Raw genomic sequence first — 26,095 nt, forward strand, 5'->3', positions numbered from 1 at the left:
AAACCATGGCCCAAGGCTTTGGGCTTCAGTGTTCTCATTTATAAATTGACGATGGTACCACCTTTCACAGGGCTGTTAGGAGATCAGATCCGAAAATAGAAGGCCTAGCCCGCCACACTGGATCCAGCTGCAGGAATCCAGCGGATGAATGTCAGCTACTTGTGTTCTGTGCTATTGTTCAGGCTTCAGAGGTTGTGATCTTGGTCCATTTGGGACCCATATGATTAAAAGGAATCACAGGATTATGCAGGCCTTTTAAATTTGGTTGTCAAGGAGATAATATTAAGGGTTTTTGTATATTAGAAAAAGAGAACTAACTAACCCAACCCCCGACATCATGATTTTGAAAATGTTAGTGGAATTTTTTTTTAAAAAAATTAAATTTCAGCAAAAATTAGTGAGTTAATTTAAATGAAAAATTTTAAGTAATCAAAAGTATAAACGCGATGCTAATCGTCAAGGTGGTGTTGGGCGACTTGATTGGGGAACACCATGGTTCTATAGTTTCTCTCGCCACATCCTAGTCAGCATGGTAGGCACCAGATCTCTGCAGGACTCCTCCCCAAACCGCGTCTCCCTACTGCGGGAGACAGCAGAAAGGGCGGGAGCGCGGGGCTTTGAGGGCACCAAGGTCAAGGGGAGGGCGATCTGCGTCGCCATCCCTCTGAGCCGAGGACCTTGGGGGACCCTACGCGCCCAAGCTCGGCAGCCCGGATTCTGCCACTTCCAGCCGGGTGATCTTGGTTTGCGAGACTTGTTCGAACCTACTTCCCTCTTTGGGGAAATGGAGTGGCTGAGACTGTCAATGCTGGGTTTGGGGGCGCCAGGAGGGGAGAGATTGCGGCCTAACAGGACGGAAGGTATGTCTGGAGCCTCTCAGCCTAGGGCTGGAACGTCGTTCAATCAGGCAACGCTCCGCAGGGCCCAGGCTCGCGCGGGTTCTAAAATGAGGACAAAGCCCGCCCGGATCTAGCGTGCGCGCGCCGACGTGGCCAATAGGACGCCGGCGCAGGGTTGAGTGACGGACGGGCACAGCCAGTGAGCATGCCTCTTGTTGCGAGGTGGGCGCCCCGGCTCCGGCATTATAAAGAGCGCCACGAGTCGGCATTGTCAGGCGGCGCTGTGCGGGCCTAACCAAGTCTTTTGGGCGGTGGGTTCCGTGCAGCGGTGGTCGAGGAGGAGCGCGCGAAGTTGCGGCAGCTCCGTTGGCGGAGGGAGGGGAGACCGGGCAGTGCGAGCTTGAGCGCGGCGGAGCCTCGCGGCACCTTCCCGGCGGGTGGGGACGAGCGGGCCTCGCGGCGTCACCGGCGGCGAGGTGAGCGGCCGGGCCGCGGGCTGCGGGGGGCAGGCGGCGGGAGCCGCGCGGGCCTGACGTGCTGTGGCCGCTCGTTGCAGGAGCCGCCGCGCTCCGGTCTAATGTCGGAAACCGGTGAGGAGCAGCTCATGGAGACGACGGGCGCCACCGAGAACGGGCACGAGGCCGCCCCCGAAGGCGAGTCACCGGCCGGGCCGGGCAGCGGGGCCGCGGCGAGCGCTGGAGGCGGGAGCGCGGCACCTCCGGCCAGCAACCAGAACGGCGCCGAGGGCGACAAGATCAACGCCAGCAAGGAAGAGGAGGACGCGGGGTAGGTGCGGCCGTGGGCCGACAGGACGCCGCCTTTGTTCCGGGGCCGCCTTTTGTTGGCGCCACGCGGCGGGGGGAGGGGCGGGCGGCCGGGGCGGCTCGGGCAGCGGACTTGTTCTCCGCGCCTGCCCGCTTTGCCGCCGCTCGCGCTCGAGTTTGTAGGAGTTTGTTGGGTCGATTTTGGCGCCGCCCCGGGGCCTCTCGCGCGGCGCCAGGGACGGGCCGGGCGCCCGGAAGGGGAGTGCACTGGGACCTCGGGCCGAGCAGGTCTGGGCCGCGCGGGGGCTGCGTGGGCGGAGTTGGCGCGTGCCTGGGCCGTGTACTCCTTCCTCCGCCTCCTACCGAGGGCGGGGTTACGGTCTGGGCACCCGGAAGCTGCTAGTTCCTTGAGAGCGAATTTTCGGAAGTGGCGGAGAATGGCGGAGACGGTAGCCTTTTGATACATGGTTGTTACACAAATTGCTTTCAGTTGTGAGCGCTCAGAGCCTGTACCCCTGGCCAGGTTGTCCTTCCTTTCCCTCGCCCAGTCGGGGTTTGCTGTCTCCTGAAACTTGGTTAGAGTCAAGGTTGAGGTTGGGAGGGTAGTTAGTAAAGATTTAACATCTTCCAAAGATAGAGCCCTTAGGGGCTCAAGGGATAGTCTTGTTCCAGATTGTGGCTTTATTTCTGATCTTCTCAGTGAATGCTTTGCTAGGACCAGTCCTAAAATCACAGCTTTCTTATAAGATTTGTTGCTATGTGTCTCACCCTACCATTTCAGAAAAATGTTTGTTGGTCACCTGAGCTGGGATACCAGCAAAAAGGACCTAAAGGATTATTTTACCAAATTTGGAGAGGTCGTTGACTGTACAATAAAAATGGATCCCAACACTGGCCGGTCAAGAGGATTTGGGTTTATTCTCTTCAAAGATGCTGCTAGTGTGGAGAAGGTAAGCTGGGTACTTTATATAAGCAGTAAATTCTAAGGACACTAATATTGGAGCATGATTAGCTTGTGTGTTCTGCACATGGTTGAGTGCTTTGAGAAAAGCAGCTCCTTGTTCCTGTTTTTGAAAAAAGGTTTAGTTAGGGTAGTGAGTGGGCTGGAGTGGTATAGGAAGATGATAGTGGACATTTATTGCCTTCCTCTGCCTGTTCTGGACTCTGCAAACACTACTGTGAGGACTGGAGAAGAGTCCAAGGTTGTTATGAGATAGGCATTATTTTAGCTTCATTTTACAGAAAACAAGCTAAGGTTCAGAAGTTTAAGTAGAAAAGCTCACATAGGTGGCTAAGTGTGGTGGAGTAAGGATTCTGACCCTAAGCAGCCCAGTTTCCTTCAGTCACTGCTGCTTTACTTCTGGAGATAGGCCTTAAACTGGAACTGCCGAGGCAGGAAGAGGGTGTACAGGATAACATGGGAAAAGTCGGGGCGGTGAGGACTGATTTACAGGTAAACCAGCTGTACTTGACATTTGATGGTTGGGTTGGAAAGTCAGGTTGGGGTTAGAGTTTGGAGGGGATGAAACATTTTGTGTACCTGTGTTGGGGTTCCATGGCTCAAAGAGAAGAGCATTGTGTAGAGTTGTGCTGCTGAGTTAGAACCCAGCTTCCTCCTGTCGGAACAGGTCCTCGACCAGAAGGAGCACAGGCTGGATGGCCGTGTCATTGACCCCAAAAAGGCTATGGCCATGAAGAAGGAGCCTGTAAAGAAAATTTTTGTGGGGGGTCTGAATCCTGAAGCCACTGAGGAGAAAATCAGAGAGTACTTTGGCGAGTTTGGGGAGGTGAGTGGCCTGCCATCTGCCCTGAGGTGGCCTTCCTGGTCCTTGACAGCCTTGGCTGACTGGAGGAGCCCTCCTCAGTGAGGCTGCTTTATGGACCTTTTCTCCATCCAGTTCCCTGTGAGCCCTGGGGAGGTACTGGTCCTGAGCTTTTGCCTGTGTTTACAGATTGAGGCCATTGATCTTCCAATGGATCCAAAGTCAAACAAAAGACGAGGTTTTGTTTTCATCACCTTTAAAGAAGAGGAAGAACCTGTGAAGAAGGTTCTAGAGAAAAAGTTCCACACCATCAGTGGAAGTAAGGTAAAGTGTCTGCAGTTATGTGTGTCTAGCCAGCCGTGGGCAAACTACGGCCCGCGGGCCGGATCCGGCTGTTCTATCCGGTTCTCTTGCTCTCTCCTCCGCTCCTTTACTTTGAATTTATATTAGTTCACACAAACACTCCATCCATGCTTTTGTTCCGGCCCTCCGGTCCAGTTTAAGAACCCATTGTGGCCCTCGAGTCAAAAAGTTTGCCCACCCCTGGTCTAGCCTCTTGCCGGGAGAGGTCTGCCCCTTGCAGGTGCGGCTTAGGGGTTGGGCTGCCTCCAAGGGCTCTCCAGGGTAGTGAGACCTCATTGTTTTTCTGCAGGTCTACAGCCCTGATTGGGGGGCAGATGGTCCTGGCCTTCAAGGAGCTCTTAGCCTGGCAGTAAAAACAGAGTACCATGCTGAGTAGTCTCTTTAAAGCTAGAGATTAAGATGTTCTGAATCTAGAGTCTAAGATCTGCAGTTCTCAGAAGATTTTGGAACTTCTGCCGTTCACTGATTTCTTTCCCCAGCAGTGAAGTCCTGCTTACTATAGAAACTGCTGCAGAGCTTTTCTCCTTATTGCTGCCAAAACCAAATCTTTATTCTTCTCCATCCCCTTTGGACACTGGTTTAGTCAAATCCATCCCAGCAAGATCCTTCCCAAAGAGCCCCCAGGGTCCTGGCTCATTTATATTTATACCCAGGGCCAGTTTACCTTCAAATGAACAGAAGTGAGAAAGATAGCTGTTACCCCTGAACTCTGGTCTAGAGAGAGGGTAGTATGGCTTTAAGTATTCTCCAGGTGGCAGTTGTGTGTTGAGGGTGTGGCAGGGTGTGATAGGCTCTGCTCTGTCTGTGCTGGAGTGGCAGCCAGATAAAGTTGGACAGGTAGGGTGGGGCTCCTGAAAACTTCAGTACTCCTGGCTGGGAATTTGGAAAGATTGGATTGGACTCTTAAATTTCATGTAAAATGAGATTGGATCCTAGGGGACATTTGGATAAGACCATCCATTAGCTAGCCCAGTGGATAGGGATATAGACAGGCCTTTTTTTTTTTTTTTTTTGCCATAATGAAAAATGGGCAGGAAGAGCCTATAGGGCAGCACTAGTCACTGCTGGCAGTGGGTCTTGAAATACTGTATTTAGTTGTATATTCAGTAGGGTAGAAAACATCAGATTGTATCACTGGTGGGGGTAATTTGCCAGTTTTACAGGAATACACTTATATGGGGACAGCTTATGTGGAATGTTTTTTCACTGGTCTTAGTTGGGGGCAGAGTATGTGTCAGGGTACTTTATTTTTTAATTTTTTTCAAAAGAGAAAGTTACAGAGGTAGAAGTGAGCCAGCTGAACTGTGTAAGCTCAGAAAACAAGTTAAAAAAGCAAAAGAAAGGGCCCTTGGAACTTAGGAGAGGGAAAGGCAAAGGCATTGGGGGTGGGGTGGTGGTGGTGGTCTAGGTGTTAGGTATAGAGGGGGACATGAAAGCTAGGGAGGGAGAGCAGTTTTTTTTTTTTAATTTATCTTTATTGTTGAAAGTATAATAGATGTCCCCCTTTTTAAAATTTTTAAAATTGATTTTTAGAGAGGGAGGGAGAGAAACATCGATGTGAGCACAGAACATCAATTGGCTGCCTCCTCCATACCCCCACCAGGGATTGAGCCAGCAACTTGGGCATATGCCTGGACCAGGAATCAACCAGTAACCCTTCAGTGCACAGGACAATATCCTACCAACTGAGTCACACCAGCCAGGGTTTTATTTTTATTTTGTTCTTTTCCAGTGTACTTTTAAAAATGCACTTATGATTTATTTCAGTGGGAGCACTGGAAGGTCCCTGACCATACCTCCACCCACAATGGGCAGGTTTTTGAGCTAAGCAGAAACTTGACTTGGCTCTGGGGGACATACATAGGGCTTTTGGCCCATCCCAACTACAGACCAGTGGTTGGGGGAGGGGTAGCGGTAGCAGTCTGGTTTCAGGCAAGCTCTGCCCTGAGCCTTAGTGGCTTTCTTCTTCTGTAAGCTGGAAGTCGGGGTCACCACTATACATTTGAGTGGGATGCTTCATTTTTTTTTCCCCCTGTAAAGTCAAGTCAGAAAGTGTACTTGATTCTCTGGCTCTCATCCGGGAAGCCTTCTCTGACCTTGTCTAGTAGGACCAAGGTGGCAATAGACCTAACAGTTGGTGTGTTTTGCTACACTGAGCTGGCATTGGCCCTGCTGTCCCTCTCCTCCCAATTGTTAAACATGGAGCTGTCCTAATCCTGGGTTTGTATCCATGATTCCCAGTATAGTCACTGGGAGATTTGAGCCAAAAAGGCTCTAATGTGGATCTTGGTTGTGTCGGTTTTAGTTATGGTTCTCCGAGCTTCTAGCCTAAATGTGGTTTCATAGCCTATCATATTTTATTATTGAGAAGATGGACCAAGTCCGAATGTTTGTAAATGAAGGTCGTTGTGCACAGTCTCTCCCCAGAACTTGTCCCAGTGGCCTGACTTCCTGTCCTCTTGGCTTGTAGTGTGAAATCAAGGTGGCTCTGCCCAGAAAAGTCTATCAACAGCAGCAGTATGGCTCAGGGGGCCGTGGAAACCGCAACAGAGGGAACCGAGGCAGTGGTGGTGGTGGTGGAAGTGGAGGTGAGTGGAACATGGATGAATATGGGTCTGGTTTCCCTGCCTGCATGGAGCTTCCATGCCTGTCTTGTGGGGGCTTACTCTGGTCTCTGGTGTGGCAGGGTGGGCAGGGACAGAAATGGCTCTCCTGGGTCTGGGCTGTGCTGCTGCTGGTTGGAGTGGAAGAGCCTATATTTCCCACATGGTCTAGGGCCCCAGGGCAGCGGAAGATTTGTATTGTACTTTGCGGGGTAGGGGTGAGGGGCCTGATGGGCTTCTGTGGCTGTCCTGAGTCTTGGTCCACCCATGGGTGGGTGGGCAGAAGGTAGGGCAGGGCTGTGCCAGGCGCTTTACCTCCTTCTGCCCTAGGCCCTCTGACTCCAAAGCCTGAACTCTATCTTTTTTAAGGCCAAGCTGCCAGAGAGGGTTTGGGTAATCAGAGGGTGATTTGAGTGAGAATGAGTTCCTGCTGCTCTTTGGCCCTGAGAGAAGTTAGGTTCCGTTCTGTCTTCCTCTGCAGCTTGGGTCTAAGTGCAGGGTCAGGTTAGGGCCCTGTTATACCAGGACAGCAGCCCCTTCCTTGGCTTCTACTGAGTTGCCATAGTAACCCCGCCACCCAAAGGGCAGGATTTCCTCCATCCTAGCTCCTGCGTGTGCTAAATGGTCCATGGGCCCCTGTGCCCTGCTCCCCCCACAGGTCAGAGTCAGAGTTGGAATCAGGGCTACGGCAACTACTGGAACCAGGGCTACGGCTACCAGCAGGGCTACGGGCCCGGCTATGGCGGCTACGACTACTCGCCCTATGGCTATTACGGCTACGGCCCCGGCTACGACTACAGTAAGTAGGAGAGAGGGCGGCCCCATCCAGTCACCCACCTGGGAGGCAGGACAGAAAGTGCAGGGGTCACTGGCAGCAGGGGCTTTTGGAGTCAGACAGGCTGGGCTTTGTAGCCTGCCCCAGGGGTGTTGGCTCTGGTGAGGATTTGAGCCAAGCGCCTGGCACAGGAATAAATGTTCAATAAATCTAGCTGCTATCATTGTTGTTCTTGTCCCTAGGTCAGGGTAGTACGAATTACGGGAAGAGCCAGCGACGTGGTGGCCATCAGAATAACTACAAGCCATACTGAGGCTTCGGCAAGAGTGCCCGTCTGACCGCACACGCTTTGTTTGGATATTGAGTGAACACAAACAATTATGTACCAAATTTAACTTGGCATACTTTCTATGGCCTGTCCCATGTGCATCTTATTTAAAATTTCCCCCCTGGAAATCACTCTCTTGTTTACTATTTCCAGAGCTCTAGTTGTTTTTAGGCAGCGTGTGGTGTCTCAGAGGCCAGAGCGGCTTTGTGGGCTGATTTTATTACCGGGTTACCCAGAACCAGGTGGGAGGGTCTGTTTCCTGCTGCCGCTCTGCATCCTGGACCTGTGGACCCTGGTTGTAAAAAAGTCTATCTTAGGAAACCAGTGTCACCTTTTTTCACCTTTTAATTTTATATTATTTGTGTCATACATTTCCTGTAATGGAAGTGTTAATTTTACTGTACTTTTTGGTACCTTTTGGGAATCTAATGTATTGTAAGGTATTTTACACGTGTCCTGATTTTGCCACGACCTGGATATTGAAGCTATCCAAGCTTTTGAAATAAAAATGTAAAAACCCCCAAGCCTGGGTGAGTGTGGGATATGCGGTGCATAGGACTTGGGCCCCTTTAAAGGAAGGAAATGGCTGGAGGTTTAAGGCAGCTGTTCATGGGGGTGAAGATTGTGCAGCAGGGATTCTGAGACACCTTAGAACAACACCTTTCTTAAAACGGGGTTCTGTCTTCCAGGACAGTGAACCTACAATCAAGGATGCCCCCTCCTGGCTGAAATGTAATAGCCTACTCTGGCAGCACCTATTTGCTGCTGGATTGGAGCACCTCAAGTCTGGTGGCAAGAGGAGGCAGCAGGCTGTGGGACTGGTCTAGGTGGTCGGAGCCTGAAAAGGAGTTTTGTTTCCCCTCCTAGAAGGAACTGGCTGGGGAGGATGGGGCTACTCCTGCCCTCTTGCCTCAGCCAACAAATGCAAACAATGTTGGAGATTTTCTGGCAGGGGTGGGTGGAGAGAGCTCAAGGTAGCCAGAGCCTCCCAATGTTGGAATTATCCTATGGGAAGGGGACATTACTTGAAACAAAATTTACAAAAAAAAAAAGCTTGGTTTCGTGGGGGTTACAGAACAACAGTTCAGGAACCCAGTTGTGGCCTACTCACCTAGTAAAGGACATTACACAGCAGGGCTACCACAGGGCTGGGGCCTTAGCGTCTCACAACTTCTCACCTTTTCTTCCATGTCTGAAAAAGACCCCATAACCACCCAAACTGGTTAACCTTTCTCTTCTGTTAAAGGTTCCTCCTGCCCTCAGGGTCTAAGCTTCTTGAATGGCAGTTTGGAGTTGGGCTCACTGGATAGGGCCACGATCCCCTACCCTTGACCTATATGTATGTGGCACCAGCCACAGGATCAGCAACAATTTTCCCAAAGGAAAAAGCCTACCCTCAAGTTTCCCAAGACCCCAGTTCAACCAGAGGCTCCTCTATAGGCAACCTAAGCCAGTTCTGTGCCTCACCTCATCCAGCAGGTTTTATATCACCTCCCAATTGTGAACAGGGGGTTGGCCCTTAGCTCTGGAGCCCTGGGGGCAGAAGTGAAATAGCCCAGAGGTGGAGGACAGGGAGGGACCGCTCTGATCTCCAAGATACAGGACTTTACCTATTTAGGGGGCCACCCCTGCCCAGAGCTTTGCACACACAGCCCTTGGGGGTTGGCTCAGCTCCCACCTACCCAGTGCTTGGGAAGCCCCACCAGGCACAGGCAGAAATAAGTGACCTGGGCCAGTAAGATCCCCTCTCCATTTCAGCTCCTTGCTTCCTGCATTGTCCAGAGGATACCTAGCCCAGCTGTTGAGCACACTAGACTATTGTAGTTGCTGGGTTGGGTTCTAGGGACATGGTCAGCTGGACACTGGGCTTTATGTTTACCTGTTAGGATGGCATCCAGCTTTGCCACCACATGTTGTACGTTGTCCAAGTTGAAGCACATTGGGGGCTTAAACTTCAGGACATTCCTCCCAGGGCCGTCAGTGCTTAGCAAAATGTAGTTCTCCTTCAGCCTGTAGGACAGGACATAACAGCCTTGCTATACCACCAGCCCAGGGCTCTTCACATGGTCTTTAAGGCCTTTCTGTGCCTGGCTTCGGCCTCCTGGTTAGGGCTGCGGCCACACTGCTTTTGGAACTCTTCACAGGCCAGCACCCCTGCCCCCCAGGATAGGGCACTGGCTACCCCTTGCAAAACTTGATTCCCATCCTTTGTACCCTGGCGTCAACGGCCCATGTGGACCTGGCCTTGAGAAGGGGCATAGCCTTATCTGCCCCTGGAGTTCCAGTCGGTAGTCCCTGCATTTTCCACTTTATGGTTTATTCAGGCGTCCTCAAACTACGGCCCGCAGGCCACATGCGGCCTGCCGAGGACCTTTATCCGGCCTGCCGGGTGCCGCTGCCTGTCCTGCTTAGCAGCCGACTCGTCCCGGGCCTTCAGTGCGCATAGGAATTTGTTCATAGTTTTTTTAAACTATAGTTGGGCCCTCCAATGGTCGGAGGGACAGTGAACTGGGCCCGTTTAAAAAGTTTGAGGACCCCTGGTTATATGATGTATATGGCTTGCTTTGTATATGTATGGAAAATGTCCAACATTACAAAGTGGTACAATGAATGCCATCCCCTTATCTAGCTTCAGTAACTTCCCCTGCTCCCTGCACACAAGTAATCTTGTAATTTCCAGACAGTTCTTGTCAGTTCAATTTCCAGTTCTTTTTAGGAGGATGACTTTACCACACTATCATTGGTACATAAGAATCATTTTTAATATTCCACACTTATACTTTTAACCTAGGAAGGTGCCCTGGCCAGGTAGCTCAGTTGATAAGAGCATTGTCCTGATATGCCAAGGTTGCGGGTTTGATCCCTAGTTAGGGCACATAAAGGAATCAGCAAGTGGATGCATAAAAAAGTGGAACAACAAACCAATGTGTTCTCTTAATGCCACCCCCCCCCCCAAAAAAAAAAAATTCCACCTAGGAAGGTATTTTGGCTACTGAGGGTCTGACATGATTGTATTTATATTCTGACATCCACTCCCATTTAAAAATACATTTTTATTGGTTTCAGAGGGAGGGAGGGAGAGAGAAGATAGAAACAATGAGGGAATGAATCACTGATCAACTGCCTCCTGTACACCCCCCCACCAGGGATTGAGCCTACCACCCAGGCATGTGTACTGACAAGGAATCAAACTGATCTGGTTCATAGGTTGATGCTTAACCACTGAGGTAAACCAGACAGGTTCCACTTCCATTTTTTAAAATTTATATTAAGTCTTGTCAGGAGCCATGGTGTCCCAGACTATGGCCTTAGCTTGTTTGGCTTAGTGAACAGAACGGCTTGTGGACCGAAGGGTCCTGGGTCCAAGTCCAGTCAAAGGCACATGCCCAGGTTGTGGGCATGAGCCCTAGTAGGTGGTGTGCAGGAGGTAAACAATGATTTTCAACATTGATGTTTCTCTCCCTCTCCGAAATCAATAAAAATATATTAAAAGAATAAGGTCTGGACTTCGAATTCAGCTCTACCACCTACTAAATGTGAAACACCTATGCTTGGTACCAGTTTCCTAGCTGAGCTGGAGAAATCACAAGTGGCTATTAGATGGAGGAAATTAGGCTGGGCCTCAGATCTGATTCCTTCCAACGGGCCATGCTGGATTCTTGAGCTGAGACGGGTGGGGTGAGCATGGGGTAGGTGAGTGGGCAGATGTGTCTGACCAACAGAGAAGGCAGGGACTAGAATAGTCACTTAGGGGAGGTGTCAGTCTCGAAAAACCTCATGGAGGGAAATATTTTTTTACATTCTGTTTTATGTGAATTCCAAACAATGATACACATTTTCCAAGGATTTTTTGAGGTGGGGGAAAGGATAGGCATGAGGAATGGAGATAAAAGGGGAGAAAGGTGCTGAGGCTGGAGTCTTACCTAGATTCAAGTGAAAAATGTGAACCAGTTTGGGCAGGGGGCTTCCAAGTCCAGAGATGATGTTCCATCTAGACACACCCACCCAGACAAGGAGCAGGAGTCCTGTCTATCCCCAGTCCCTGGTGTGGCCCTGGAGAAGCTCTGCAAAGGCAATTTGTTTGAAGAAAAAGTACCTGGATACCAAATAGTCAGCTTCTTCGGTGGCTGGTGTCCTTGTGGCCTCATCTTTGATCAAATCCACACCAATAAAAAGCCCGACGCCCCTGGAGCAGAAGGTGACATCTCAGGAGTCCAGGCCTGAGGGACCACGGGCCTTACCCTTGCCCTGTGCTTGGGTCTCAGCCAAGCCCCTTTGGAAAGTCCACAAGGGCTTGTACCTCTGTCTCCTGGAGACACAGGAACTGGTGGTGGTGTGTGTTTAGGAAGTAACTGCAATGGGGAGGGGCTCTCACTTTGGACAGGGAAGAAGGTGGTGGTGGAGGGGGTAGCATGGGGCGGGGGGAGTCAGAGCTACTTGATCCTGGCTTTTCCCCTCCCTAGAAGTGCCACTCTGGACAACAGCCCCTCTCAGTGCTTCAGTTCTTCCCCTGTGGAGTGGAAAGTAGACTCCCACCATCCCAGGTGGTTAGGTGAAAGAAGAAATGACTCTAGGTCTCTTGCAGGTTCTTGGTTAGTGGGTAGTGACTGTTGCCTCAAGCCTCACCTGATGTCCCCGATGATAGGATGCTTGGCCTTCTGCTGCCTGAGGAGCTCCATCAGGAAGCTGCCCACACAGGCAGCGTGAGCCTGCAGCTGTTCCTTCTCTAAGACATCCAGGACGGCCAGCCCCACTGCACAGGACACTGGGCTGCCCCCAAACTGAGCCAGGGGCAAAGGGCATGTCAGATGTCCAGCAGAGGAAGGGACAGGGAGAGGGAGAGGGAGAGAGGCATCAATGATGAGAGAGAATCACTGAACGGCTGCCTCCTGCACGCCCCCTACTGGGGATTGAGCCCACAACCTGGGCATGTGCCCTGACCAGGAATCAAACCATGACCTGCTTTATAGGTCTATACTCAACCAGTGAGCCACACCTGTCTGGCTGTAATTTTCCTTAGTTCCCTTTTTAATGCCAAAGGCATAAAAGCTGCAAAATGCTATTCTTGGAAGCACTTTTCGCATTCTATTGAGATCTTGCTTCCAGGTGTATCCTCTGGCTCAAATATTTCCCCCCTTATTTTAATTTTTCAATTATAGTTGACATTAATTAGTCTAAGATGACATTAAATATTTTAAAACAGTGGTTAGATAATTTTTTTTTGTTCTTGTTAAGCCTCACTGGAGGATATTTTTTTCCATTGATTTTATTTTGTAATGTTTTTATTTACTTCAGAGAGAATCATTGATCAGCTGCCTCCTGCATGCACCCTACTGGAATCAAGCCCACAACTGGGCATGTGCCCATACTCAACCACTGAATCACACAGGGTGGGCTCCATGGAAGGGAAGGGGGAGGGAGAGAAACATCGATGTGAGAGAGCCACATCAACTGGTTGCCTCCTGCAGATAGCCTACCTGCAACCTAGATATGTGCCCTTGATGGGAATAGAACCCGAGACCCTGTGGTTATCAGGCCAACAATCTAACCACTGAGGTATGCTGGCCAGGGCTGACATAATTTTGGCTCAGTTTTTTAAAAAATATATTTTTATTGATTTCAGAGAGGAAGGGAGAGGGAGAGAGAGAGAAACATCAATGGTGAGAGAGAATCATGGATGGGCTGTCTCCTGCATGCCCCCAACTGGGGATGGAGCCCACAACCCCGGTATGTGCCCTGACTGGGAATCAAACCAGCGACCTCCTGGTTCCTGAGTCGACATTCAACCACTGAGCCACGCCGGCTGGGCTGGCTCAATTTTTTTCAAAAATTCTCTACATTCTTTTGTTGTTAATCCTCACCCTAGGATATTTTTTCCATTGATTTTTTTTTTTTTAAGAGTGTGGAAGGGAGGGGGAAAGACAGAAGCATCTATGTGAGAGAGACACATTGACTGGTTGCCACCCCGCACGTGCCCCAACTGGTGCTGGGGATGGAGCCTGCAATGGAGGTACATGCGTGCCCTTGACCAGAATTGAACCTGAGATCCTTCAGTCCGCAGACTGGCACTCTAACCACTAAGCCAAACTGGCTAGGGCAGGTTCAGATGTTCTGACATCAACCTGTCTGTTGTTGACCAAAACATTATGCTGTAGTTCAATATGATTTGACTGTAGTTCAGTATGATTTGACAAATGTGTAAAATTAGAACCTTCACCACAATGAGGACACAACACATTTCCATCACTTTCCAGAGTTACTTGTATCCCCCTCCACTACTGGCCCAGACAGCCACGGACCTGATTTCTATCATTACAGTTTTGCCTTTTCCAGAATGTCATATAAATGGAATCACAGAATGTGTACCCCTTTTGTGCCTTGCTGCTTCTGCTCAAAGTGTTTTTGAAATTTATCCATTTTGTTGTGTATTAGTAGTTTGTTCATTTTGTTGTTGCGTAGTATTCCATTGTATAGACATACCACAATTTGTTTAGTCAATCTCCTGTAGATGAACTCCTGGGTTATTTTGATTTTTTACTATTAAGAATAAAACATTAATATTTATAACAAGTTCTTTTGTAAACATACATTCTCATTTCTCTTGGGTAAATATCAGACTGCTGGATTATATGATAAATGTATAGTTGATTTTATAAAAAACAAAGTTTTCCAAAGTAGTGGTATCATTACTTTCATAGACCTATGAAATTCCAGTAGTTCCACATTCTTAAAAACATTTGGAATTGTCAGTCTTTTTTTTTATTTTTTTAATGTCTTTAAATTGATTTTAGAGAGAGAAAGGTAGAAAGAGAGAAACATCAATCCACAACCTACTGAATGCCCCCCACTGGGGATCGAGTCCACAACCCGGGCATGTGTCCTGACCGGGAATTGAACTGACAACCCTCCTGGTGCATGGGATGATGCCCATCCAACTGAGTCACCCGGGCCAGGCTTGTCAGTCTTTTTAATTGTAGCCATTCTAATGGGTGTGTATTGGTCTCCTGTAGATTATCTTGAAAATTTGTATGCAGAGCCCCATACTTGAGATCACAAAAAGCTACCAAGTTGATTCTGCTATGAGGCAGCTTTTTGATAGGTCAAAAACAAATTATGTGTGGAATGGACAAAGGATACATTGAGGCTACATATTGTATATTATTTAACCACAAACTTGCTACAAGGTAGTATGTCTTTGGTGTAGAATCATGACCTGCCCAAGATGCTCAACGAACACAACAGATAGGTCTTTCCCCCAAGATCACCCCAGAGGGACAATAGAAAGAAAATGAACAAAAGCTTTGACACAGTTCTGGAAATCTAGAAGGCCATGTATATGTGTAGAAATATGCTCATGCCCAATGCTAAGTTCATGTTCAGGAAAGATCTGAAAAGTCTTGAGGCTCTGAAGGAGGAGGAAGGGAAGGCTAAGGCTGAGTTGTAAAGTGCTTGGCTGAGTGCTGAAGCATACCCTACCCACACTACAACACATCAACTCTCGTGAAAGGCTGAGAGACCTCTTGGTTCCAGGTATTTAAGGAGATGCCCAATCATTAGATAATAACTAAGCGAACCAAGCAGAGACTACAGTGGCTATTCATGACAAAAAACACAGATTTACAGAATTAGTTCAAAGAAGGCATTATACAAAGAACAACAAAAAGCAGTAACAAACTACGAGGAGATACTATGACTTCCAAAGTTGCCACATTATATTATTTAAAACTAGAGGCCTGACCTTTGGGATCGGGCGGAAACCGGCTCTCTGACATCCCCTGAGGGGTCCTGGATTGCGAGAGGGCACAGGCTAGGTCCGACCTGTCTCACTCAGTCCCAATTGGCTGGACCCCAGCAGCAAGATAACCTACAAGTCGGAGCGTCTGCCCCCTGGTGGTCAGTGCACATCATAGCGAGCAGTTGAGCAGCCTTAGCATATCATTAGCATATTACACTTTGATTGGTTGAACGGCCGACTGGTTGACTGAACACTTAGCATATTAGGCTTTTATTATATAGGATGTCCAGTTTTCAACAACAAAAAAACCCTGAAACATGCAGTGTTGACGTAAGAAAACTTCCAAACCTGTAGAAAATTTAATTTACTGATTTAAGAGAGAGAGAGAGAGAAGAGAGAAACACTGATTTGCTGTTCCACCTAACCATGCACTCACTGGTTGAGTCCCACACTGGCCCTTACCGGGGATCAAACATGTAACCCCAGTGCATCAGGATGATGCCTAACCAACTGAACCATCCAGCCAGGGCTGAAGAGAATTTTTATGAGTACTTGAGAGCCAAAACTGACAAGCAAGACAAGCGAGATCTCAAATGCTCAAGAGTATGACAGTTTTGGAGTTTATTTTACGTATTTGAAATTAAGGGAATATAGGAAAGATTAGATAAAGGTGGTTTCAGGGGTTGGATTATAGGGTAGTTAAGATTATGTGCTCTCTTGAGGGTGGTTAAGGGTTATTCTGGCAATTTAAAGGTGTCTTAACTTACATGCACAAGAACAGTGGGCAGGCTTGCTTAAACCTTTGCTCATAAGTTACAGGCAAAAAGAAAAAAAAGTTATAGGCTTGGGTGTGACTATCCATCGTGAACTGCCCAGTTAGGAAATTATGATTTAAAAAAATTTTTAAAATTGATTTCAGAGAGGAAGGGAGAAGGAGATAGAAACATCAATGGAGAGAAAGAATCATTGAAGGCTGCCTCCTACACACCCTCTACTGGGGATTGAGCTCACAACCCGGGCATGTGCCCTGACTGGGAATCGAACCATGACCTCCTGGTTCATAGGTTGATGCTCAACTACTGAGCCACACTGGCCAGGCAGAAATTATCATTTATTACAGCACCCCCCTTTCGTCCACAAGAGAAAGAAGGAAGCATGGTGCATATGGGTAGGCGGAGAGGAAAAGCAAACAATAGAAACTGTGCCCGAGGAAGCCCAGATTTTGGCCTTATTAGACAAAGGCTTTAAGTGTCATATATTAAAAGAGCTAAAGGAAACCATATCTAAAGAACTAAAAAGCAAAACATGAAAACAAGGTCTCACCAAATACAGAATATCAATAAATAGAAATGAGAAAAAAGAACCAAACAAATTCTGGAGTTGAAAAGCACAGTAACTGAAATAAAAAATTCACTAGAGAGGCTCAATAGTAGACTTGGACAGGCAGATGAAAGGATCAGCAAACTAGAAATATGTCAATTGAGACTGTCCAGTCTGAAAACCAGAGAGAAAAAAAGAAAAAGAAAAAAAGAACAGAGCCTCAGAGACAAGTGAGACACAATTGAGCATACCAACATATGTCAATGGGAGTCACAGAAGGAGAGGAGAAAGGGGCAGAATGAAAAATAGAAGAAATAATGTTCAAAATGTCCCCAAATTTGATTTAGCAAACCAAAACCCAACAACAACCTATACATCCAAGAAATTCAATGAACCTAAAGTAGAATGAGTTCCATATCTAGATACAACATAATCAAATGATCAAAAGACAAAGAGGGTAGGTAAAATGGGTGAAGGTGGTCAAAAAGGTAAAAACTTCCAGTTATAAACGTAAGTCCATAAAATAATGTACAGCATGGTGACTATAGTTAAAAATACTGTTTTGCAGTCCTAGCCAATTTGGCTCTGGAAAGAGTGTTGGCCTGTGGACCGAAGGGTGCCAGGTTTGATTCCCGTCAAGGGCACGTACCTTGGTTGCAGACTCCTCCCTGGCCTGGGCCCTGGTTGGGGCTTGTGCAGGAGGCAACCAATCGTGTTTCTCTCACATCGATATTTCTGTCTTTCCCTCTTTCTTCCACTCTCTCTAAAAATCAATGGAAAAATATCCTCAGGTAAAGATTAAAAAAATACTATATTGCATATTTTAAAAAACATACTTTAAATTGATTTTAGAGATAGGAGGGGAGAGGGATAGCGAGATAGAAGTATTGATGAGGGAGAGGAACATCAATCGGCTGCCTCCTGCGTGCTCCCTACTGAGGATCGAGCCAGTAACCTGGGCATGTGCCCTGACTGGGAGTTGAACCCTGATCTCTTTGTTCATGGGTCAAACTCATCCACTTAGCCACAGTGGCCGGGCTGTATTACATATCTTATAGTTGCTAAAAGAGTAGATCTTAAAAGTTCTTACCACACAAAAAGCAACTGTAACCATGTGTGGTGATGAATGTTAACTATACTTATTGTGGTGATCATTTTAAAACATAGTTGACCCTTGAACAATGTAAGTTTAAACCACCTGCCTGGTTTGATTCCTGGTCAGGGCACATGCCCAGGTTGCGGGCTCGACCCCCAGTGGGGGGGCATGCAGGAGGCAGCCAATCAATGATTCTCTCTCATCATTGATTTCTCTATCTCTCTCTTCCTCTCTGAAGTCAATTAAAAAAAAAATATATATATATATATTAAAAAGAGCACTGGTAAAGACATAAATAGGTTGAAAGCAAAAGGGTGGAAAAGGAATACCATGCAAACAGTAACCAAAAGAGCTGTTGTGGCTATACTAGTATCAGACAAAAAAATCTTAAGATTGAAATTGTTACTAGCTGCAAATAACAAGGGGGGGGGGGAACAGTATAAAATATATGATTGTCTAACTACTATGCTGTACACTTGAAACTATTACAAAGTAATATTGAATGTATATAATAAACAATCAGTGTGCCTAAAATAAACTAGCAATATATACACTTTACAATGATAAAAGAATCCATTTATCAAAAGTTAAAACCATTACAAACACACATGCATTTAACAATAGAGTCCTAAAATATATAAAGCAAAAACTGATAGAATAGAAAGGAGAAATACACAATTTAACAATAGTTTAATCTCTCATTTTTGATAACAGAATGATGGAAGATCAATAAAGAAACAAGACTTGAACAACACTAAAAATCAATTAGACCTAACATATACAGAACACTTGACTAAAAATACCCCCCAAACAAAACAAAACAGAATGTAAGTGCTCTTCTCAAGTGCACACAGAACATTCTCCAGGATAGATTACATATTAGGCCAATAATATATTTTAAAAGCTTAGAAGCATAGAACAGACTATGGAATCTCAGAGGGAAGGAGTGGTGGGTGGGTGGGAAGAGATCAACCAAAGAACTTATATGCATATATGCATAACCCATGGACACAGACAATAGCGTGATGAAGGCCGAGGGCAGGGCAGGGAGTGGGGGGGCTAGAAGGGGTCAATGTGGGAGAGGGGAGGGAAATGGAACATACGTAATACTTTTTTTTTTTTTTTTTTTTTTAAATATATTTTATTGATTTTTTACAGAGAGGAAGGGAGAGGGATAGAGAGATGGAAACATCAATGAGAGAGAAGCATCGATCAGCTGCCTCCTGCACGCCCCCTACTGGGGATGTGCCCGCAACCAAGGTACATGCCCTTGACCGGAATCGAACCCGGGACCCTTCAGTCCCCAGGCCGACGCTCTATCCACTGAGCCAAACCAGCTAGGGCCATACGTAATACTTTCAACAAAGAAAAAAAATATTTTTTTTTCACCATAGTGAAATGAAACTAGAAACAAATAATAGAATATTGGAAAACTAAAAAATATGTGGAAATTACATAACAAACTCTTAAACAACCAATGGTTCAAATAAGTCAGGGAGATTAGAAAATAACCAGAGATGGCCCTAACCGGTTTGGCTCAGTGGATAGAGCGTCGGCCTGCAGACTCAAGGGTCCCAGGTTCGATTCCGGTCAAGGGCATGTACCTTGGTTGCAGGCACATACCCGGTGGGGAGTGTGCAGGAGGCAGCTGATCGATGTTTCTAACTCTCTATCCCTCTCCCTTCCTCTCTGTAAAAAATCAATAAAATATATTAAAAAAAAAAAAAAAAAAAAGAAAGAAAATAACCAGAGATGGCCCTGGCTGGTGCTCAGTGGTTAGAGCATTGGCCCATGCACAGAAAGGTCGTGGGTTCGATTCTCAGCCAAGGGCACGTAACTGGGTTGCAGGTTCCCTCCTCAACCCTGGTCATGGCCCGTGTGGGAGGCACCCATTCAATATGTCTCTCACATGAATGTTTCTATCTCTCCCCCTCCCTTCCTTCCTCCTTCCCTCTTTTCCATTGAAAAGCAATGGAAAAATTATCCTCATGTGAGGATTAACCAAATGAAAAAAAAATAAAAAAAGGAAAATACCTAGAAATGAATGAAAATGAAAACAACATACCAACACTTATGGATGCAATGAAAGTAGTGTTAACAGGGAAAGTTCTGTCTATAAACAACTATGTTGGAAAAGAAAAAAGACCTTGAATAATCTAACTTTTCACCTTAAGAAACTACAAAAAGAAGAGCAAACTAAACCCAAAACAAGCAGAAGGAAGGAAATAATAATGATTTGAGTGGAAATAAATAGAAATATAGAAAAACAATAGAAAAAAAATCAACAAAACCAAAAGTTGGTCTTTGAGATAAACAAAATTGACAAATTCAGCTACGTTGACCATGATAAAAATACTAAAGCTACAAAAATCAGGACTCAAAGAGGATACATCACTACTAATCTTTGAGAAGTTATAAGGGAATAATATGTACAACTTTATGCCAACAAGCTGGATAACTTAGGTCAAACGGACAAATTCCTAGGAAGATAAAGAAATGATGACACTGACTTGAGAAGGAACAGAAAACCTGAACGGACCTATAGTAAGTAAGAACAATGAATAGTAAAGTTAAATTCCTATAAAGAAGAGCCTAGAACTAGATGGCTTCACTGGTCAATTTTACCTAAATGTTTAAAGAATTACTACCAATCCTTCAGAAAAGTCTTTCAGAGAGAATGGAAGAGATCTGAACACTTCCCAGCTCATTCTTTGAGGCCAGTATTACTCTAATACCAAAACCAGATAAAGGTATTTCAAGAAAAGTACAGATAAATAAGTATCTCTTAAGAATATAACACATATAACAAAAGCACTTAGGGTTCCTCAATAACTTTTAGATTGTAAAGAGATTCTTAGGCCAAAAGTTTGAGAACCACAGCACCATTATTCAGTTCTAGGTTTTTCAAAACTTATTAACTTCTAAGGACACTGAAGTTAAAGGTCATGTTTTGTGTGATGCTTACTTGTTTTGATAGTTATTCTGTAAACTGTGTTGAGGTGAGCTGGTATGTGATTGTTCTACATGTCCTCAAGAAAAATGTGTGTTCTCTAAATGTTTGCAGAACTATGTAAATGTCTCTTTAAAAGAAATTATTTTTTACTGATTTCAGAGAGGACAGGAGAGGGAGATAGAAACATCAATGATCATTGATGTTTGCCTCCTGCACATTGATTGGCTGCCTCCTGCACACCTCCTATTGGGGATTGAGCCCAAAACCTGGGCATGTGCCCTGATGGGGAATCAAACCAGCAATCTCTTTGTGCATGGGACATTCAACCAACTGAGCCACACGAGCCAGGCACTATATATTAAAACTAGAGGCCTGGTGCACGAAATTCGTGCACAGGTAGGGTTCCTAGGCCTGGCCAGTGGTCAGGGCTAATCAGGTTCCCCACCTCCCTGCCTCCTCCTTCCTTCGCTCCCTCAGCGCCTGAGTGCTGCTGCTGATGGCCCAACATGTTACGCGCTGCCCCCTGGTGGCCAGCACATGTCATAGGAAGCGATTGAACTTCTGGTCTCCCGGTCGAACTCCCAAGGGGACAATTTGCATATTAGCCTTTTATTATATAGGATTAGTGGGATACAATGTAAAAGCTGTGCTTTAAGGGAAATATACAGGCTTAAATATTTATATTAATAGAGAAAACAGCCTGGCCTATTATGTAGTTTCAGTGGTTGAGCATCGACCAGGAAGTCACGGTTCGATTCCTGGTCAGGGCACATGCCCGGGTTGTGGGCTCGATTCCCAGTGTGGGGTGTGCAGGAGGCAGCTGATCAGTGATTCTTATTATTGATGTTTCTATCTCTCTCTCCCTCTCTCTTCCCCTCTGCAATCAACACAAATATAATTAAAAAAATAAAATAAAAATATATCTACAAAAAGGAAAAAAGGGAAAAAAAAGAAAACAGTTAAGTATCCATTTTAAGAAATAAAAACAACAAAAACAGAACAAACCCCAAAGAAAGCAGAAGGAAAGAAAACAAAAGAAGGACTCAAAGAACTATTATTGTAAAAGTAAAGGAAACATAATGATAAAGATTAAAAAAACATTAAGAAAGTATTAATAAGAAACATAAATTGACAATTTTGAATACTCAGATGAAAAATTCCTAAGAAAATATAACTCACCAGAACTAACTCAAGAAGAAATAAAAAGTTTCAAGAGTCCTATGTAACTAAAGCCCCATGTAACTAAGTATGTGTCTGTGTAATTATACATGCATACACAAATGCACACATAAAATCCCCACAAATAAATAAGAAAAGCACTAGTAATTCAATCAAAACGTGGACAAAAGAAAAAAAACCACAGGCATTTCACAGAAGCAGCACATGGCCAATAAACATATGAAGAAATGTTTCACGTAAGTTGAAATCAGGGAATGGCATATAAAAAAAACTCCCTGATTTGAGGGGCTACAACTTTATACCCCACTTGATTGGCACAAATTAAGAGGTGGTGAAGAGCATGTTGACCTACAGAATCTCTTATACCTGCTAGTGGGTGTTAACTTGTGACCTACTTTGGAAAACAGACGTCATTGTCTCAAAATGAAGGTGAACATGACCCAGCAATCCCACTCCTAAAAACCCTCTTGCACGTGTATAACTGAGTTTATAAAAATGGTTCATATCAATATGCACGGTTCACAATAGCAAAAACCATGAGTACAACTGCAAAGCACATCAACAGGATTGTACAAATAAACCAAAGTAGTTTATACAATGGGATATTGTTATAAAGAGTCAAAACAAATGGACTTCAGTGACAAGCAATGGGGGCGACTCTTAGTAATATGATGTTAGGTGAAAAAACACACAAATCCCTGAAGACTACATACATGCAGCATGATACACTTCTTACAAAGTTAAAAAAACGAGAATAACTAATGAATAAGGGATTCAGAGTGATGGCTACCTGGGCTGGGGAGGCAGGGACTGGAAGCAACCATACGGATAAATAGATGCAGGTTATTGTCAAGGTCCTAACTTTTATTTGGGATGATGGCTTCTCAGATGCTTGTATCAGTAATAAAAGTAACCAATTAACTGATTAACTAAAAGAGGACTATGCAAGAACAGATGAGTCTTTCATGAACCATGGACTGACTACATAATCCATGTGCGCTTCAAGTCAGACAGACACGAACACCAGGCTCCGGCTCCAGTGGGTTGTCTTTCACCTAACACAACCCATTCCTTCCTCCTCGCAGGGCCAATTCCTCCTCATCTTCCCACATCCATAAGAATCCTCCCCTGCTCCTTCCATTCCTCTTCTCCATGCTCTTACCCGCGTCCCTGTGCTCTCCTGGCACTCTGAACACACTACCGTTAAGTCTTTCTGCACCATTGTGAGCAGGAGTTATGAGCCCATCTCCCCTCTGAACAGTGAACTTATTTAGGGCAGAGGCTCTGTCTACGTGTCAGCTGGGTATGTAGTGAGTTTGCTGAGAGCACCAGCTTTCGTCTTTAATAACCTCTGACAAATCTCAACCATCCTGCCCAACCTTGACATGTTTCAGGCCCCAATTCAAACTGACTCTTTTTAGGGAGGTGACAGTGCGTTCTTCTTTCCCTCTATCTTTGTCCTTCCCTATTCTTCCTGTAGTCCGTGTCCAGATTTGGGCTCCTTCTCTCTTGCCTGGACCAGTTGCCTACCTGTAGTTTTTCTCCACACCGAGAACTTCTAAAGTGTATTTCAGATCTTGTCTCTCACAGATTAAAACCCTCTGTGGTTCCTCACAGCCCTGGGGATTAGTCCAGACTCTCCGCTCTTTTACCATGAGGCCTTCTGCTGACCACCATGCTCCCCTCACCCGCCACATAACTGCGCTCTTGGCGCCACTGAACATGCCATGGCTTCTCCTCCAACCCGGGGATCCACTTCACTTAGGGAACGCTCAATCCTGCACCGCACCTCCTCCATACTCCTACTGCAACACGAACGCTAATCCTAGCGCATCCATCATCCACACAGCTCCTCATGCATTTTAATCAGCTTTTAGCACAGGGTCTTGCACACAGTAGGCAGCTTCTGCTGGAAGGGAGAGGGCTTCTTGTTTTCTTTCTATATATTTTATAAGGCATGATCTGCCACAGCTTTTGGGTTGATACTAATCTTAAAGAGGTTTGGTGTTATTTTCCTCTGACCTGCTTTAACTGTTCCCCAGCCCCCACCCACCTCCATAGCATCTTAGACATCTTTGTGGTGGCACAGTGCCAGGTCTGTGGCCTTTGCTCAGATTGTCTGGGGCCTATCAGAACCCTCAGTGCTCCCCAGAGCCTTCACTCACCGTATTGAAGTACTCGACACCGGTGGCTTCAAATGCTCTTGCCACAGCTTGGGTTGTGGCCACGCAGGCTACAGGGTGGCCATTGCCAATGGACTTGCCCATGGTGACAATGTCAGGGACAAAGTCTTCCCCCTGCAGCTGGAAGGCCCAGAAGTGCTTGCCGACTCGGCCAAAGCCCACTTGAATCTCGTCTGCAACAAAGACCCCTCCAGCCTTGCGGATGTGCCTGTGGCAGAGGAGAGAGGGCTGACGGCTGACGGGGCGACTGTGGTGAGAGGGATCAGAACAGGAGCTGGGAGGTCTTGGGACTCTGAATCCTGGCTCTGCCAACAGTAAGGTTGAGGCCTTAGGCAGATGGATGGCTTTCTAGGGGCCACTATTTTTTCAGGGGCTTTGAAAACTCTGGCAAACAGGTGAGACGGAGGTTGTCATTTGGAACAAAGCCCTGGCCTCCCTGGAGCTGCCCCTCCTTACTCTGCCACTTCCGGGAAGTAGCCCGCAGGGGGAATGATCTGCCCTCCCACACTGGGCAGAGACTCAGCGAAGAATGCAGCAATCTGTGGACAAGAGGAGATGTCAGGAACACTGACCTGGAGGTGCTGAGGCAAATTAAGAGTCCTGCTGATGCCGGCTCCGGGCTGGTTCCAAGCAGGATGAGTTACCATCATTGTTGCACCCCTAGTTCGGGCTCCTCATCACATCTGAATGTCTGTGACTCTGTTTGCTTTCAGGCCTCAAACCAATTCTTACAACCTGGATGCCTCCAGACTCCTGTACTTAGCATGCCTCAGAAAAAATCCACTGATTTCTCCCCCACAAGCCTGTTTCTCCCCTGCTCCCATCCCTGATCCTTCATCCATCAGTCAGCACAGCCTGACTTCCTCTGTATCATCCCTGCACCCACTCCTTGCCATCCACCTGGACACTTCTGCCTCCCACAGATCTGCCAGTTTCTGCCTTGGCCTCCTGCCAGTGTCTTCGAACTGGATGCTTCTAGTCCATCCTCCAACTAGCCACCAGGGTGATGCCTCAACCAGACACTAAGCTCATCTTGTTTAAAACCCTTTAATGACCTTTCTGCTCACAGTAATGACTTCCAAACTATGTTCTGCCTTAAAACTTCTTTAGAAACTTCAGCCGGATGAGGGAAAGGTCAATGGGATAGAAAAACCGGTCCCTCAGCCCTGCTGCCACCAGAGCAACCTCTTTTCTGGTTTTATATAAGTGAGTGTAGAGCATCTGAAACACATAGGCCAGGCTTCCCAGATCTGGCTCTGCCAACCTTTCTGGCCTTGTGGCCTGCTTGTCTTTGTTGTTATATTTTGTGTTTACCTGTATACCCAGAGAGCCCTCACACCAATCACTAACCACCTCCCCTCTACTGTCACCGTGGCTGCTGCTCTTCCAGGTACAACACATGTGTTCTGTCTCTGCCCTCTCCATCTCCACTACGCTGACCTGGGTTGGGCCCCCCACTTTGCTTACTCACCCTCAGGCTGGCCCCATTCAAGTGTATCTCTAGTCTTATTACCTTCCCTCTTAAAACTCTTCGAAGGTCTGCCATGGTCTCCAGCCCCTTGGCACCGCACCTGGGGGCCTTGGCATAGGGTCCGCCTGCCTCTCCAGGCTCACCTCTTGCCCGCTCAGCCTGGTCTCACACTCGAGTGGTTCCTTACCCTCTATTTAGGATGCTTTCCTCTTCTACCTCCAACTCATATTACTGAAATCAGGCAGTACCTTCTCGAAGGACCCTCCTTCACAATCAAAGCCAGCCCAGCCTGGGCCCCAGGACACATTTCTGGTTCGGAGTCTCTCCGGTTCCCTGTATTTAGCACCAGCTGGCAACAGAGGAAGTGATATTCACTGTTGGCTGGGCTGGACCCATGCAAATAGTTACCTGCCTGCCCTGCTCCTGTGCAATGTTGACCACACGTTTCACCTCACTGGCATAGGCCTCAGCCGGATTGGGGTGGTCCTCCCGGTAGAGGCCCCGGTATGTGTCTGGGAGAGGTGCCTGTGGGGAGTGACAGTGCCGTGTCATACAGGCTCGGGGTGGTCACCAACCTGTTGCCCCCTTGGGCCGTGCGTACCACATGGACCCACTCCTTCTGGCCATCCAGGTCCCGGAACTTGTAGGGGCTGATGTCGATCAGGGAGCTCAGGTGACCGTGATAAGCACTGGGGAGGAGAAGGGAGGGTGGGCTCAGGCCCA

The 26,095-nt window shown here is 46.8% G+C and overlaps 2 protein-coding genes across 19 annotated transcripts in view; one reads left to right on the forward strand and one right to left on the reverse strand.

Moving 5' to 3' along the window:
* HNRNPAB (heterogeneous nuclear ribonucleoprotein A/B) overlaps nt 1–8,477 on the forward strand; it is a 21,077-nt gene extending 12,600 nt beyond the window's left edge. Inside the window, exons 1-8 of one of the 15 annotated variants that reach the window (XM_080675686.1) lie at nt 731–860; nt 1,396–1,625; nt 2,385–2,553; nt 3,232–3,390; nt 3,556–3,690; nt 6,200–6,317; nt 6,991–7,131; nt 7,350–8,476. In XM_080675686.1, the coding sequence (XP_080531812.1) occupies nt 1,417–1,625; nt 2,385–2,553; nt 3,232–3,390; nt 3,556–3,690; nt 6,200–6,317; nt 6,991–7,131; nt 7,350–7,420 (1,002 nt within the window). In that variant the 5' untranslated portion in view covers nt 731–860; nt 1,396–1,416 and the 3' untranslated portion in view covers nt 7,421–8,476. Of the gene's footprint in view, nt 1–612; nt 861–1,031; nt 1,316–1,395; nt 1,626–2,384; nt 2,554–3,231; nt 3,391–3,555; nt 3,691–6,199; nt 6,318–6,990; nt 7,132–7,349 lie in introns of those variants that run through there. The other 14 variants (XM_080675683.1, XM_080675688.1, XM_080675689.1 and 11 more) reach the window with 14 other exon arrangements.
* The window catches only part of PHYKPL (5-phosphohydroxy-L-lysine phospho-lyase), a 26,987-nt gene continuing 6,060 nt past the window's right edge, over nt 5,169–26,095 (reverse strand). The window contains exons 5-13 of one of the 4 annotated variants that reach the window (XM_080675673.1): nt 25,974–26,061; nt 25,781–25,897; nt 24,358–24,440; nt 23,884–24,109; nt 12,062–12,216; nt 11,532–11,621; nt 9,315–9,445; nt 8,547–8,627; nt 5,169–5,761 (exon numbers count right to left, since the gene is read on the reverse strand). In XM_080675673.1, the coding sequence (XP_080531799.1) occupies nt 8,560–8,627; nt 9,315–9,445; nt 11,532–11,621; nt 12,062–12,216; nt 23,884–24,109; nt 24,358–24,440; nt 25,781–25,897; nt 25,974–26,061 (958 nt within the window). In that variant the 3' untranslated portion in view covers nt 5,169–5,761; nt 8,547–8,559. Of the gene's footprint in view, nt 5,762–8,546; nt 8,628–9,060; nt 9,446–11,531; nt 11,622–12,061; nt 12,217–23,883; nt 24,110–24,357; nt 24,441–25,780; nt 25,898–25,947; nt 26,062–26,095 lie in introns of those variants that run through there. The other 3 variants (XM_080675675.1, XM_080675672.1, XM_080675674.1) reach the window with 3 other exon arrangements.

The sequence above is a fragment of the Plecotus auritus genome (genome assembly GCF_963455305.1).
Source record: "Plecotus auritus genome assembly, chromosome: 6".
Lineage (NCBI taxonomy): Eukaryota > Metazoa > Chordata > Mammalia > Chiroptera > Vespertilionidae > Plecotus > Plecotus auritus.